Raw genomic sequence first — 12,765 nt, forward strand, 5'->3', positions numbered from 1 at the left:
CCCTCTCTCAACAAGGAAATTATTAATTTGTTGTTGTTAAGATTTTTTGTCATCCTCAATTTCCATAATTAACATTTGAAAGCACCAGAACTGAACCATTCCACCAGGAAAGGGACTCAAAATTACCAATATGATTAGATAACTCTTTAGTCGGACCAGACTGAGATGAAGTCCTATGTTATCAATTTAGCTTCAGTCCTAAATTCTACAGTTAACTGTTAAGTTCTTGCATTGTGATGTGCCACCTTCTTGACCATAGCTATGTCGTGTTAAAGTTTAGGCTGACTCTAGTCTCTGAAATTATCAGACAGTTGGCCCAGGGTATGAGAACACATGTCAACTGGACCCTGATTGTCTTGGGAACAGGTCAGTGTGTCCCAGAGTGCACCTGCTAACTGTAGATTTATGACTTCTGTAGGTTATGCTAGGCTTGCTTCTGCACAATAGTGATTGTTGCTTAATAGAATAGAAATTGTTAAGGGGGCTCTCCACCTATAAGCTTGGGAAATTAAACTTTTCACCCTTGGTTATGGTTTCTCTGTATAAAAGCTTACCCTAGAGATGGCTCAGGGCTGCACTTGGGTTCCCATACCCTTGTGTAGTTGCTGACAAGCTAAAAAAAGACTTTCATCTGGCAAAACTTTGTCTGAGTGGTCTTCTTTGGTGAAGCCCCTCACAACAGCATTTTAGCTAAGTGCTTTTTCAAAGGAAGAGAAAAAAAAACAGAGACAACAGTTCCTATATCTTAATGTCTACCAAAAAAATCATCCCCCAAATGTATACATTCATACACACACAAGCATTTTAAAGATTTATTTTTATGATATGAGTGTTTGCCTCCATGTATGTTCCCACACTAGGCTCGTGTAATGCCTGTGGAGGCCAGAAGGGGGAGTCTGATAGCCTGGAATTGGAGTTACAGATGGTTGTTAGCTGCCTTCTGCGTTCTGGGAACCAAACCCAGAATCTCTATTCTTAATCACTGAGCTGTCTCTCCAGACCCTCAGAAGCATTTTAAATTAGACAGTACTGTTAACTTGCACTCAGAGCAAAAACGAAATCCAAAAATGAAATGGCCAGAGGTCTGCTAATAAGTTATTTTTAGGGACTATAAGGCAGATTTTTTTCTGTCCCATGCTGCCTCAGACTCCATCATAAATTTACGAAAGATTAGTAAGGGCCAGGTTTGGTGGCACACACCTTTAAACCCAGCACTCGGGGGGCTAAGACAGGCCCTGTCTCCAAAAACTAAAATAAGTAAGTAAATAAATAAATAAATAAATAAATAAATAAATAAATAAATGTAGAGTTCTCTGTAGGGGCACCAAGATAATACAAGCTTAATAATGTCCATGGTCATAAAACCAGATTAGAGATTCCTTCCCAACCTTTGCTTCTCTATTGCAAAAGGTCCAACAGAATCTGAGTGGATCAGCAGAGCCCCCAAACCAACATATTTTAACTTTCCTCGACAGATAGCCAACACTCAAATTGTTCAACAGAATTCCAAATTTGTTCAAAAGAGCTTTCAAACTGACAAGGCCTGTCACACACATGGTGCAATCCCCCAAATAGTTCAACAAAACCAATTAAACCGACAAGTCATAGTGAAAGCAGAGATTCATTCAGTGTGGTCACATGGGGAAGGGAAAAAGGGGTCCAGTGACCCCAAGCCCATCTCTGGTCCCGAGGTGAAATTTAGGTTTAAATAGAGGTAGGAGGCTTCTCCCATAGCTCTGCAAAAGAGGAGCCACAGCTCAGGGGGACAATGGAACATGTTCAAAGACAAAGGATAGTAAGAGCCAGGACCACAGACAGCTTAAGTCTGCCAGGCCACACCACCTGACATGAACCAGGTTTCCCTTCCAATATGAATCATACCTATTCTTCTAATACTACAGGAAACAGTCTCAGGAAGAGCCACATTCTAACCACGGAGAGTCAACAGAAAAATTACCAACAAGTCTAGAGTAGACACAGCAAACAACAACAGGGAAGAGAGCATGTGACAGCCTCATGCTGGACCCTGGACAGGAGTATAAAGGCCCCGGGCTCAGGAGACTCCACACCACACACCTCCCTCTCCACCTGCTCCTCTGACCTACTCCATCCTCAACCAACCACCAGAACCATGACCTGCGGTGGCTGTTCCGGAGGCTGTGGCTCCAGCTGCTGTGTGCCCGTGTGCTGCTGCAAGCCCGTGTGCTGCTGTGTGCCCGCCTGCTCCTGCTCCAGCTGTGGGGGCGCTAAGGGAGGCTGTGGCTCCTGTGGGGGCTGCAAGGGGGGCTGTGCCTCCCGTGGGGGCTGCAAGGGGGGCTGTGCCTCCTGTGGGGGCTGCAAGGGGGGCTGTGCCTCCTGTGGGGGCTGCAAGGGAGACTGTGGCTCCTGTGGGGGTTCTAAGGGGGGCTGTGGTTTCTGTGGGGGCTGTGGCTCCTGTGGGGGCTGTAAGGGAGGCTGTGGATCCTGTGGGGGCTGCAAGGCCAGCTGCTGTCAGTCCAGTTGTTGCAAACCCTGCTGTTCTTCAGGCTGTGGGTCTTCCTGCTGTCAGTCCAGCTGTTGTAAGCCCAGCTGCTGTCAATCCAGCTGCTGCAAACCCTGTTGCTGTCAATCCAGCTGCTGTGTCCCCGTGTGCTGCCAGTGCAAGATCTGAGCTCCTGTCACAGTCCTCCAGTGGCCCTGCAGACCAGCTCCCTCCAGCCCAGGTCTCCTGGGCTCACTCCTGGGTCTTCATCCTCCAGTTGCTGAAGTTGTCTCTCCAGACTAAGGAGGATTCTGGTATGGAAAAGGATCCCCCTCCCTGGGCGCTCATTCCTCATTCCACACTCAGTGGATCAGCTCTCCTTCCACTTCCCTCTCCATAGTCCCTGAGACCCTTGGGCTCTGTTCTCACGTAGAGGCTCAGTCAAGTCCTCACATAGGTGGCAGACTGTGGAGTCCCACAGCCTGGGGCTCCTAGGGAGCTGCAAATGCTTTTCCACCAAGCGTTGGCCCAGCCAGGCCCATCGCCACTTAGCCATCTCTGGCCCCCGTTCTTTCTGACTCTCTGTGGGGTGGGCACTGTGCCCTTGCTATGAACATCCTTCAATAAACAGCCTCCACCATGCATTTCCCATGTCGTTCTTTGTTCTAGTAACTTGCAAGTAAAATTCTCAGTTTCCCCCATCTCATTCCTTCCTGGAGAATACGTACAAGCTCCTAGCACACCAAGTCCTTCTGTCTTTCCACCCCTAGAGCCACCCCCATCACATTCAGTGTGAGGTGGGCAGGATACACCAGAGTGGCCAGATGACACAGTGGCTCCTTCATGTTCCTGGGTACCTTTGGAGATAGCACAGTGGGTATTCTTTTTAAGTCCCAGATACAACAAGTGACTAAGAACTGGAGGATGCCGGGGGTCCCCAGTGTTCCTCACATGGTTGTGACCGGAGCTTGGATGAAGCCAAATACAGGTGGTCTGAGGATATCCCGGGGGTGTCCAAACCTGAGTTCCTTGCCTTGATGTTGTATGGTGTTCCTGTAAAACCAGGATTCAATCTGGAATTTGCCACATAGCCATGGGAAGCAGAGCAGAACAGTCCAGAGGTAACTAGTCCACAGTTAAGTTAATGGAGTAATGGACCCTCCCCTGTGGAGTCTCAGGAGACCCTTGTCTGTGATTTCAGCTTCTTCTCCTCCTGGCAGCTGCAAGTGATCTTAGGAGATGCTAAATTATTTATAGAGGTAGAGGGTTGGTTAAAAGTGGGACTCCACAGGAGGGAAAGAATTACAAAAGCTTGATCAAGATCACTGGCATGTAGCCTTTGTAATGCTAATTTGTAATCTCCCTCACCTCCTAAACCAGCCTGTTTACTCCAGGCCCTACTGAGTTCTGGAACAATGGCCCAGGGCAGAGGACCCCTCCCCTCCCCCAGTTGCTTTACACCTATTCTTTTAAAACTAGACAACTGTGAAAGATTGTGAGGTCAGAGCCAAGCCAATGGGGAAAAGCCAATGTGTTAGGATTAAAAACCTATCCAACTTCCCGCTCTGTGTGTCTCTCCCAACACACCCTTTTGCAACAGTGAACACTGTTGGAGGAAATGAAATCCCTGGTAAGTAAACAGGGTCACTGCAGAGTAATAAGGGTGCTCACTTCCTGCTTCTCCTCAGTCTCTGACAGGAAGGCCTTGTTTTTCACCCCAACAGAGCCCCTTTAACTGACCTGCTTATGCAAAGGGAAACTGAGGCCAGGAAGGCTCCACACTCAAGCAGGCACCTCAGATTGAGTGGAAGATTGTAAAAACAAAAAGAAACAGATTTATTCACAGGTGGGCTCAGTGGAGTCACCTCCTAAATCCAAGCAACGGGTAGCAAGTTTTGAGGGTTTTTTTTTACAGTATTTATAGAGAATTTAGTGTCATTCCAGACCCACTCCAACACCAGTGGGCGCAGGAGTCATGGGGCCTCTTAGCTTATGTGACTATGGACCATACACAGGGGTCTATGTGACCAGGGTCCCTCACGGTTCTCCAACCTATGGGTCAGGAGAGGGTGGGGCATGAGCTAATTTCCAAGTGGGGAAGGAGACAAAAGGGTTAAGCGTACAGGAGGACTGGTTTTCTTAGGTAAACTAGAAGCTGTTTTCTCAGATAAACAATTTATTATTTTTTTTAAGCAGTCAACGTACGCTGTGTTTTTCTCAATTAACTTTAGTTTTCTTTTTCATTTAATCTTAATTTTCTTCTCACTTAGAGTCATGTAGCCCCTGACATATGTCAGCTTGGAGCTGTGACCTATTGGCACCCACTTCTTTGTTTAAGTTGACCAATCCAAAGTTAGGGAAGGGGAAATCACTACAACCCAGGCCTTTCCCTGGAGGCTTTGGCTTTTCAGGTTCCAAATCCTCTCTCCATTTGTGGAGAGATTTTCTTTGGGTGAATGCGTGAATACATGTGCCATTTCATTTTTCAATAAAAGTTTGTTTGCCTGTTGCTCACTGCTGGTCTGAGATCTTTCCTCCCTTTTAATTATCTAACTGGCTAAGAAAATGAACCCAACCCATAGACACTGGTGACTGTTAGGTCCTCAAAATGGTGGCAGTGATGTCAAGCCTCCCAGAATGTCAGGCCAACAGGCTCCACAACCAGGAAGAAGAAAATCAGAACAGCGTTCCTCAGGAGCCAGTATCCCCAAACCCCCTTGCAGAAACTGGGTTTTGCAAATCCCCCTGGCAGAAACCAGGTTTCACAGAAACCAGGTACAAAATTCCCTGCTTATCAGGAAGATTACAGTTCCCTCATCCTTGCCCCCCAGACCAGAGCCTCCTGGAAAGCCACCCAAGCCTCTAACTTTCTATGAAATCTATTCTACTTCTGTTAGTTCCTATTTCTCTCTGTGAGAAGTAGCCCAGCAGTGTGTCAGTAAACCGCTTTTCTCCTTCACAGAGTGATCCCGTTCGGTGGTTTTCATTGCCCGCTTCCATACAGTGACACCCTTGATCCAGTTCTGGGAGCACCAGTGTGCATGCTCTTTGTGGGGTACCAGTGGGGTATCTAACACACAGTGCAGGTTCCATGAGGCTGCTATCCATGATGGGGTAGAATGTTGTGGTGATGCAGCCATTTGGGGGGCCATCCACACTCCTGTAAGGAACCCCTCACCTGTGCTCTGTAAGAAAGTCCAATAAACTCACTGGTCTCACTGAGCTGGACTGAGTAAAATCATATGTTAGTTTGCCAATGCTCCCTGTAGAACACAGGCCTGCACCTTTAGGCCTGATCCCACACCCTGAATGAGTCCACGCCTCCCTGCAGCTCTCTCTCTGGGAAGGTAATCAGTAGCCTGAACTGTGTCTGAACAGCCCCAGTTTATGGTACCTGACTCCTCCTTGCCCCTTGTTACATACACGTATCTGAACGAAGTCATGTGATGTGAAACTTCCCACCACCCTGAAAGGTTATAAAAGTCAGACCTTTCTTTGTCCTGGGGACTGGTTCTTGACTTCTCAGGGGGACTGCTCCTGGATTTGGTCTGAAGATGGGCTGCTCTCTGAATAGGCTCCTCTGGCCTTTCTCTCTCTCTCTCCCTCCCCCCGAGCCCCTCCCTCTCCCTCTCTAGGCTTTAAAGGCTCTTAAAGACTCTCCTTCCCTTTAAGGCCCCATCATGTTTAGATAATCTTCACATACTGCATTGTTTCTGTCTAATGCTCTCTCTCCTGCCTAGAGGGCCGATCCTGGCCTTGAGGCCCTTCCATTCCAATAAACCTCATAGAAGGGAATTGTGTCAGCTTCCTCTGTGGACTTTCTTTGTCATCTTTATAGCAGAGCCCATCTGGGATGACTGGACATCTGTGTGCAGCTCCCCAGTAGATGTTAACACAGCATCACCATTGAGGCTTGGAGGAGAGGGGACTTGCTAGGGCTCTTCACATGTGTCCCTTGTATTTTCCTGCTGCCATCCTGGCTTACTAGCAAAAGGAGTAAACAGCTCCCTTACCCAGTCACACTGACCCATTTCACAGCACGTATGTGTTCAGGGAGCTTCCTGTGTCAGTGGTAGGGCCGCATTCCACCACGCAGGGAGGTCTGATGGCTACTAGGGGTCAGAATCACAAAGAGTGTGGGGATGGCTTTGCCTAGCCTTGTAACCAAAGTTACTCTTATGTTTTGAGATCATTTAACACTATGTCAGCTTGTTTGTAATGTAAACAAGCTTGCAAGACCTTGGGCTCCTCCTGTAACTAAACATATGACTCATGACCTTTCTTTGCCTTTGACCCAGAAACTCTGTGTGTGTGTGTGTGTGTGTGTGTGTGTGTGTGTGTGTGTTGTATCAAGTGCTGCAAGTAACAGATCACCCCATTTGTGTTGCAAACAACAGGTGGGTTAGACTGATAACATCTGTTGGTGGCTGTGTGTGCTCTTCTAGGTCAGTAGGGGTCAGAAAGGGAAAATTTCCTGATAAGACAAATTCTGCTTTTCGTTCCCCATGTCATGCTGGATGTATGGTTTTCAATAAAGAGAGAGTGAGGTCTTTGAAAGCACATTATGTGGCATCACATCACCACAGGGATGAGTGTCAGGCAGACCAGAGAGCTGGTTTCCACATTCATACTTCTCCTCCTCCCTCTCCTCCTCCTCCCCCTCCTTCTCTTCCTCTCGCTCCTCCTCCCCCTCCTCCTCCTCCTCCTCTTTCTCCTCCTCCTCCCCCTCCTCCTCCTCCTCCTCTTCTTATTCTTCTCTGTATTTGTGTGTGCATGCGTGCGTGCGTGCATGCGTGCATGCGTGTGTATCAAACACTCTAGTGCTAAGGTACACCCCAGTACCAGACTTGTAGTTTCTTGCTATATAAAGGTCTATAACTACTTAAGAACATTCTAAGAACTGGGTGGATTCAAATAGGAGACATGTATTTTCTTTGAATATGGGAGACCAGAATTCCAAATCTAAGGTCCCAATCAAGCAAACCGTCTGGAGACCTACAGGAGAACATGCCCTTCACCTGGTAGGTGGGGAGTTCCTAGACTTGTGGCTGCAGCAATCTGACCTCTCTCTCCCCCACTGGTCACATTAGTGCTGACTTTGTGGGCCTCTGCCTCTCTGTTTTATGAGCATGTCACGAAGGTATTTGGGCTGCTAAGATAGTCCAGGTAGGATGGCTAGTTTTAATTGTTAACTTAGAGGTGCTGGAGAGATGACTCGGTGGTTGAATATGTACTGCTCTTGCAGAAGACTAGAGTTCAGTTCCCAGCACCCACCTTGGAAGGCTCATAACTGCCTATAACTCCAGCTCCAGCTCCAGGGGGACACCAGGCTTCTGTCCTCTGAGGCCACCTGCACCCATATGCACATACCCACACACATGATTAAAGATAAAAATAAATTGTTTGAAAAAGAAAAAGAAAATTGTCAACGACACCACAGAATCAGCTGGGAAGATTCTCAATGAAACATTTTCTGGATCGGGTTGGATTATAACTGATGTAGGGAGACACAGCCTGAATGTGAGCATCACCATTTCCTGGACTCCTGGACAAAAGGAGAAAGAGTTGAGCAGTAAACATACATGTGTTCTCTCTCTGCTCTCGGCTGTGGCTGCAAGGTGATCGACCACTTCAAGTTCCTGCTGCCTTGACCCCCAGCAATGATGAACTCTAACTTGGAATTTGAGCCAAATAGGTCCTTTCTCCCAGAAGCTGAGTTTGTCAGGGTGGTTTGTCACGTCACTAGGACACCAGGTAAACTCACTGTTGTTCTCAGAAGGGAAACTGAGCCATTCCTTCAGCACTCCTTGGAAATTTCTAAAGTTCTACAGCTAAATACGTTTATTTGGGGACTAGAGAAATGGCTCCACAGTTAAGAGCACTGGCTGCTCTTGCAGAGGACCTGGGTTTGGTTTCCAGGATCCACATGGCAGCTAACAATCTGTGGAATCCAATGCCCTCTTCAGGCCTCCATTGGCATTGCATGCACAGGTGCACTTACATACATGTATGCATACCATCATGCACATAAAGTAAAATAAATAAGTGGAAAAAATTTAATTAAAAACTAATATCTGCATTTGTAATTTACAAGGTGCTTTTTTTTCAACACCTTAGAACCAGTTCCACCTGGTTATACACCTATACCTATGTGTATACACCTACACCTATGTGTATATACCTACACCTATGTGTATACACCTATACCTATGTGTATACACTGGATCTCTGTGAACTCACACACATTGCCTCTCTTCTGGTTTCTTATAACATGGTCATTTCTTTCCCAGCCCTCTTTGGCAAAGTCCTTTGGAGTAGGTTGTATAGAAAGGGAGCTAAAGCCAAGTGTGGTGACACACTCCTTTAATCCCAGCACTTGGGAGGCAGAGGCAGGTGGATCTCTGTGAACTCAAGGCCAGCCTGGTCTACATAGCAAGTTCCTGGCCAGCTGGAGGTACAGGGAGACCTGTTTCAAAAAACAACAAAATACTATTAAGCTGTACCCCATATTTACATGATCAAGCACGGTCCCAGCATCCCTTCACTCCCAGGTACAAATGTCTCCATTAGTTCTCCATGGTCCTTAACAAGTGACCCCAGAACAGGTGGTTTGAGCCCTCACAACCCTCTCCCCAAGTTCCGTTGGCAAGTCTGAGATGGAGGGTCAGCAGGATCCCTTCCTTTACAGCTGTTCTAGTTTGTTTCCTGTTGCTGTGATAAACATCATGAGCAAAAGCACCTTGAGGACCCTCCACGTCACAGTTGATCACTGAGGGAAACCAAGGCAGGAAACTGGCAGCAGGAACTGAAGAAGAGACCATGGAACAACGCTGCTCACTGGCCCGCTCCCCTGGCCTGGTCAGCTACCTTTCTTACACAGACCAGGCCCACTTGCCCAGAAAAGGCACCACCCATTGTGGGCTGGGTCCTACTATATCAATCAGCAATCAAGAAAATGCCCCACAGACACGGCCACAGGCCAGGCTGATGGAGGAAATTCCTCAGTTGAGGTTTGTATTCTTCCCAGGTGTCTAGCTTGTGTGAACTTGACAAAACTCACCAGCACAAGAGGCTCAGGGGAGTCTGCTTCTGGCCCCCTGTGACTCCGCGTGGTTGGTGTCTCCCCACGACTACGACAGTCTGCCTTGTTTGCCCACAGCATTCCCTCCCATGTCTGTCTGTCCATTATCTATGTTAGTGCTCTTGTGATGGCATGTGGGGCCCACTTGCATGAATCAAGGAAATCTTTCCACCTTGAGATCCTTAATTTAGTCTGAAAAGACCCTTCCTCACCATAACTTGGCATTTGTTCTTTGTGAGATACAGTGACATTCACAAGTCCAGTAGATTAGGATGTGGACATGTGTTTGTAGGAACCAGAACTCAACCCATGAGGATGGACCAAAGGAGAGGGAACACTTCATGGCTCACCAGAGCTAATAGGTCTACTCGGTACATCAGCACCACATCCCAAGGGCCCCTTTCTTGCATGTTTCCAGAGGATTGGGCCACAAAGCAGGTTCTTAAAAGGGCACACAGAGAGGACTCCTGGAGGAAAAAGAAGTCATGGCATTTTGTAACTCACATGCATGACTGTCAACACACCCCTATAGTTCGCTTGAATGGTGGCTGACCTCCTACCCCTGTGTGGTCCACTTGCCTGGTTGCTGACCTCACACAGTCATCAGCCTGCTCATTCACCCTGCTGCTCACATGCACAGACTCAGACACATCAACTCATATTTAACTTTGCGGATCAGTAGTTGGAGGATTGTTTAGCCTCCCTGACCCCTGACCAAGAGTGTGTGTCCAGCCCCAACACAAGGACCCCTGACTTCTGCGGGGATATTATCCCTAACAGAAGGAGACACAGACTTCCGTGCACCCCCATGGACTCAGCCTCCTGTGGGCCTTGCTTCTTAATGACCTGTGTGTAGACATCAGGGTCCAGCATCAGATGAGGGGATAGCCTTGGAGAAGCTGCATAATTTGTACCCAAAATATGTAAGTCAACTCCCTGTACCACCACCAACAGAGCCATACATGTGTGCTTGTGTGAGCATGGTGTGTGTCTCTGTTGTATATGCTTAGTATTAGGGTTTCAAACCTCAGCAGCCCTCCCCCTCTCCAACAGGGTCTCACAGACTTTGGATTTCTCAAGCCCCTGAGAAAAGGGAACTGAGCTGATAAGCACCTTGGCCTTTGAAGTCAAGGGAAGCAGACTCTTCTAAGAGGCAGCCTGCCTTTCCTCTGATCTCCAAAGACAAGATAAGCAGATTCTGCCTGTTAACCAGAGATTTTAGGAGCTGCTTTAGTACAGAAGCTTTTCCCTTATCTTAAGATGACAAAAATAAACCCTTCCTGACCCAGATCCTGGCTGGCCGACGGAACAGAGCCGGGTTTACAAGCCCTGCTTTTCCTGCTTCCCCCACCTGATTTTTCTCCTAAAACTTCCCACCTTCTGCACCCTGAAGCCCCCTTATTTAAGCCCCAGCTCACAACCCATGGGCTGACATGTTCCCTTCCCCGAAGGGAACGTGTCCCGTGAGAAAAAAAACTCTAGCCCACTGAGAGTTTTACCTGTTCTTGGTGCTTTCTCCTCTATCCATTTGTTCTCTGGCAACGTTTTACCTATCACTTAGTATATGTAGAATGTGTGTGTGTGTGTATAATGCCTATACATACAATGTGTGTGCATGTGCACATAGTGTGCTTGTATGCATATAGTATTGCATAGTGTGGGCATATATAAGATGTATGTGCACAGTGTATTTGTAATATATGTAAAGTTTCATGAGTGTATATGCAGTGAGCACATTGTGGCAACTGTGTGTGTATATAAACGCAATGAGTGGGGGGGTGTGAATCCTTCCCATTTCCTGTTTTTTTTTCCCAATTACTTATTTCTTATTATCTTTATGTATGTGAGTGCATGTGAGGGAATGTAAGGGAAGTTGCCCTTCAGGACCAGAGGCACAGGTGACTGAGTCACTTAGTATGGGTGCTGGGAACCAAACTCCAGTACTCTGAAAGAGCAGAAGTCTCCCTTAACTGCTGCACTGTCTCTCCCACCCCTACTTCCTGTTTTTGTCTGGTCCCTGTCCCTCCCTGCTGTGGTTCTCACTGAGCCACGCTGACCCATTTTCAGCCTCCAGCTGACCCCACCTGCAAAGCTGTCTGGGGCCCTTCTCCAGTTTGAGGGTTCAGAATCCGTACCTGGCAGTGTCTCCGTGTCTGGCTGTCAGTTTGTTAGTGACACTGTGGGTTTCAGATCCAACTTCAGAACACTTACAATGTACCAAATGGGAAACGTTTCAGGCTTGTTTCTCCGCCTTCCATAACAAATTAATTCCTGTCCCAAATGCTCCAAGCGCACCCACCCCGTCAAGGCTTTGAGGGCTCTCAGTCCCTGCCTGGGATGAAGTCCTTTGCCCCTTCAACACTGAGCTCTCAGGCACTGAGCAAAGCTCCACAGAGCACCTTGTGCTCAATTTATCATCTCAGTTTCCAAATACCCAAGACTCTGAAGCAGTTGCTAAGTTTCCCCAGCCTCCCTGCTCCAGCCTCCCTACTTGGGTATGATGGGGGTGACTCCAGGGGTGGAAAGGCAGAAGGATGCTTTGCTCTTGGAACTAACAGACTCAGAGAAAGAATGATGCAGGAGGGGAGTGGGACTGGGCAAGGTGATGCTAATCAGTTACTAGAACAAAGAACCACATGGGAATGCGGGGGAGGCTGTTTATTGAAGGACGTTCATAGCAAGGGCACAGTGCCCACCCCACAGAGAGTCAGAAAGAATGGGGGCCAGAGATGGCTAAGTGGCGATGGGCCTGGCTGGGCCAACGCTTGGTGGAAAAGCATTTGCAGCTCCCTAGGAGCCACAGTCTGCCACCTATGTGAGGACTTGACTGAGCCCCTACATGAGGCCAGAGCCCAAGTGTCTCAGGGACTATGGAGAGGGAAGTGGAAGGAGAGTTGATCCACTGAGTGTGGAATGAGGAATGAGCGCCCAGGGAGGGGGATCCTTTTCCATACCAGAATCCTCCTTAGTCTGGAGAGACAACTTCAGCAACTGGAGGATGAAGACCCAGGAGTGAGCCCAGGAGACCTGGGCTGGAGGGAGGAGGGATGCAGGGCCACTGGAGGACTGTGACAGGAGCTCAGATCTTGCACTGGCAGCACACGGGGACACAGCAGCTGGATTGACAGCAACAGGGTTTGCAGCAGCTGGATTGACAGCAGCTGGGCTTACAACAGCTGGACTGGCAGCAGGAAGACCCACAGCCTGAAGAACAGCAGGGTTT

General features: G+C 48.1%; 1 protein-coding gene across 1 annotated transcript in view; it reads right to left on the reverse strand.

Moving 5' to 3' along the window:
- Window positions 1–12,601: 12,601 nt before the first annotated feature.
- Window positions 12,602–12,765, reverse strand: part of LOC103739002 (keratin-associated protein 5-2-like) — a 1,110-nt gene continuing 946 nt past the window's right edge. Inside the window, exon 2 of the mRNA XM_008839234.2 lies at window positions 12,602–12,746. Within this exon, the coding sequence (XP_008837456.1) occupies window positions 12,622–12,746 (125 nt within the window). The 3' untranslated portion in view covers window positions 12,602–12,621. The remainder of the gene's footprint in view (window positions 12,747–12,765) is intronic.

The sequence above is a fragment of the Nannospalax galili genome, unplaced genomic scaffold (assembly GCF_000622305.1).
Source record: "Nannospalax galili isolate Female #2095 unplaced genomic scaffold, S.galili_v1.0 scaffold1639, whole genome shotgun sequence".
Taxonomy (NCBI): domain Eukaryota; kingdom Metazoa; phylum Chordata; class Mammalia; order Rodentia; family Spalacidae; genus Nannospalax; species Nannospalax galili.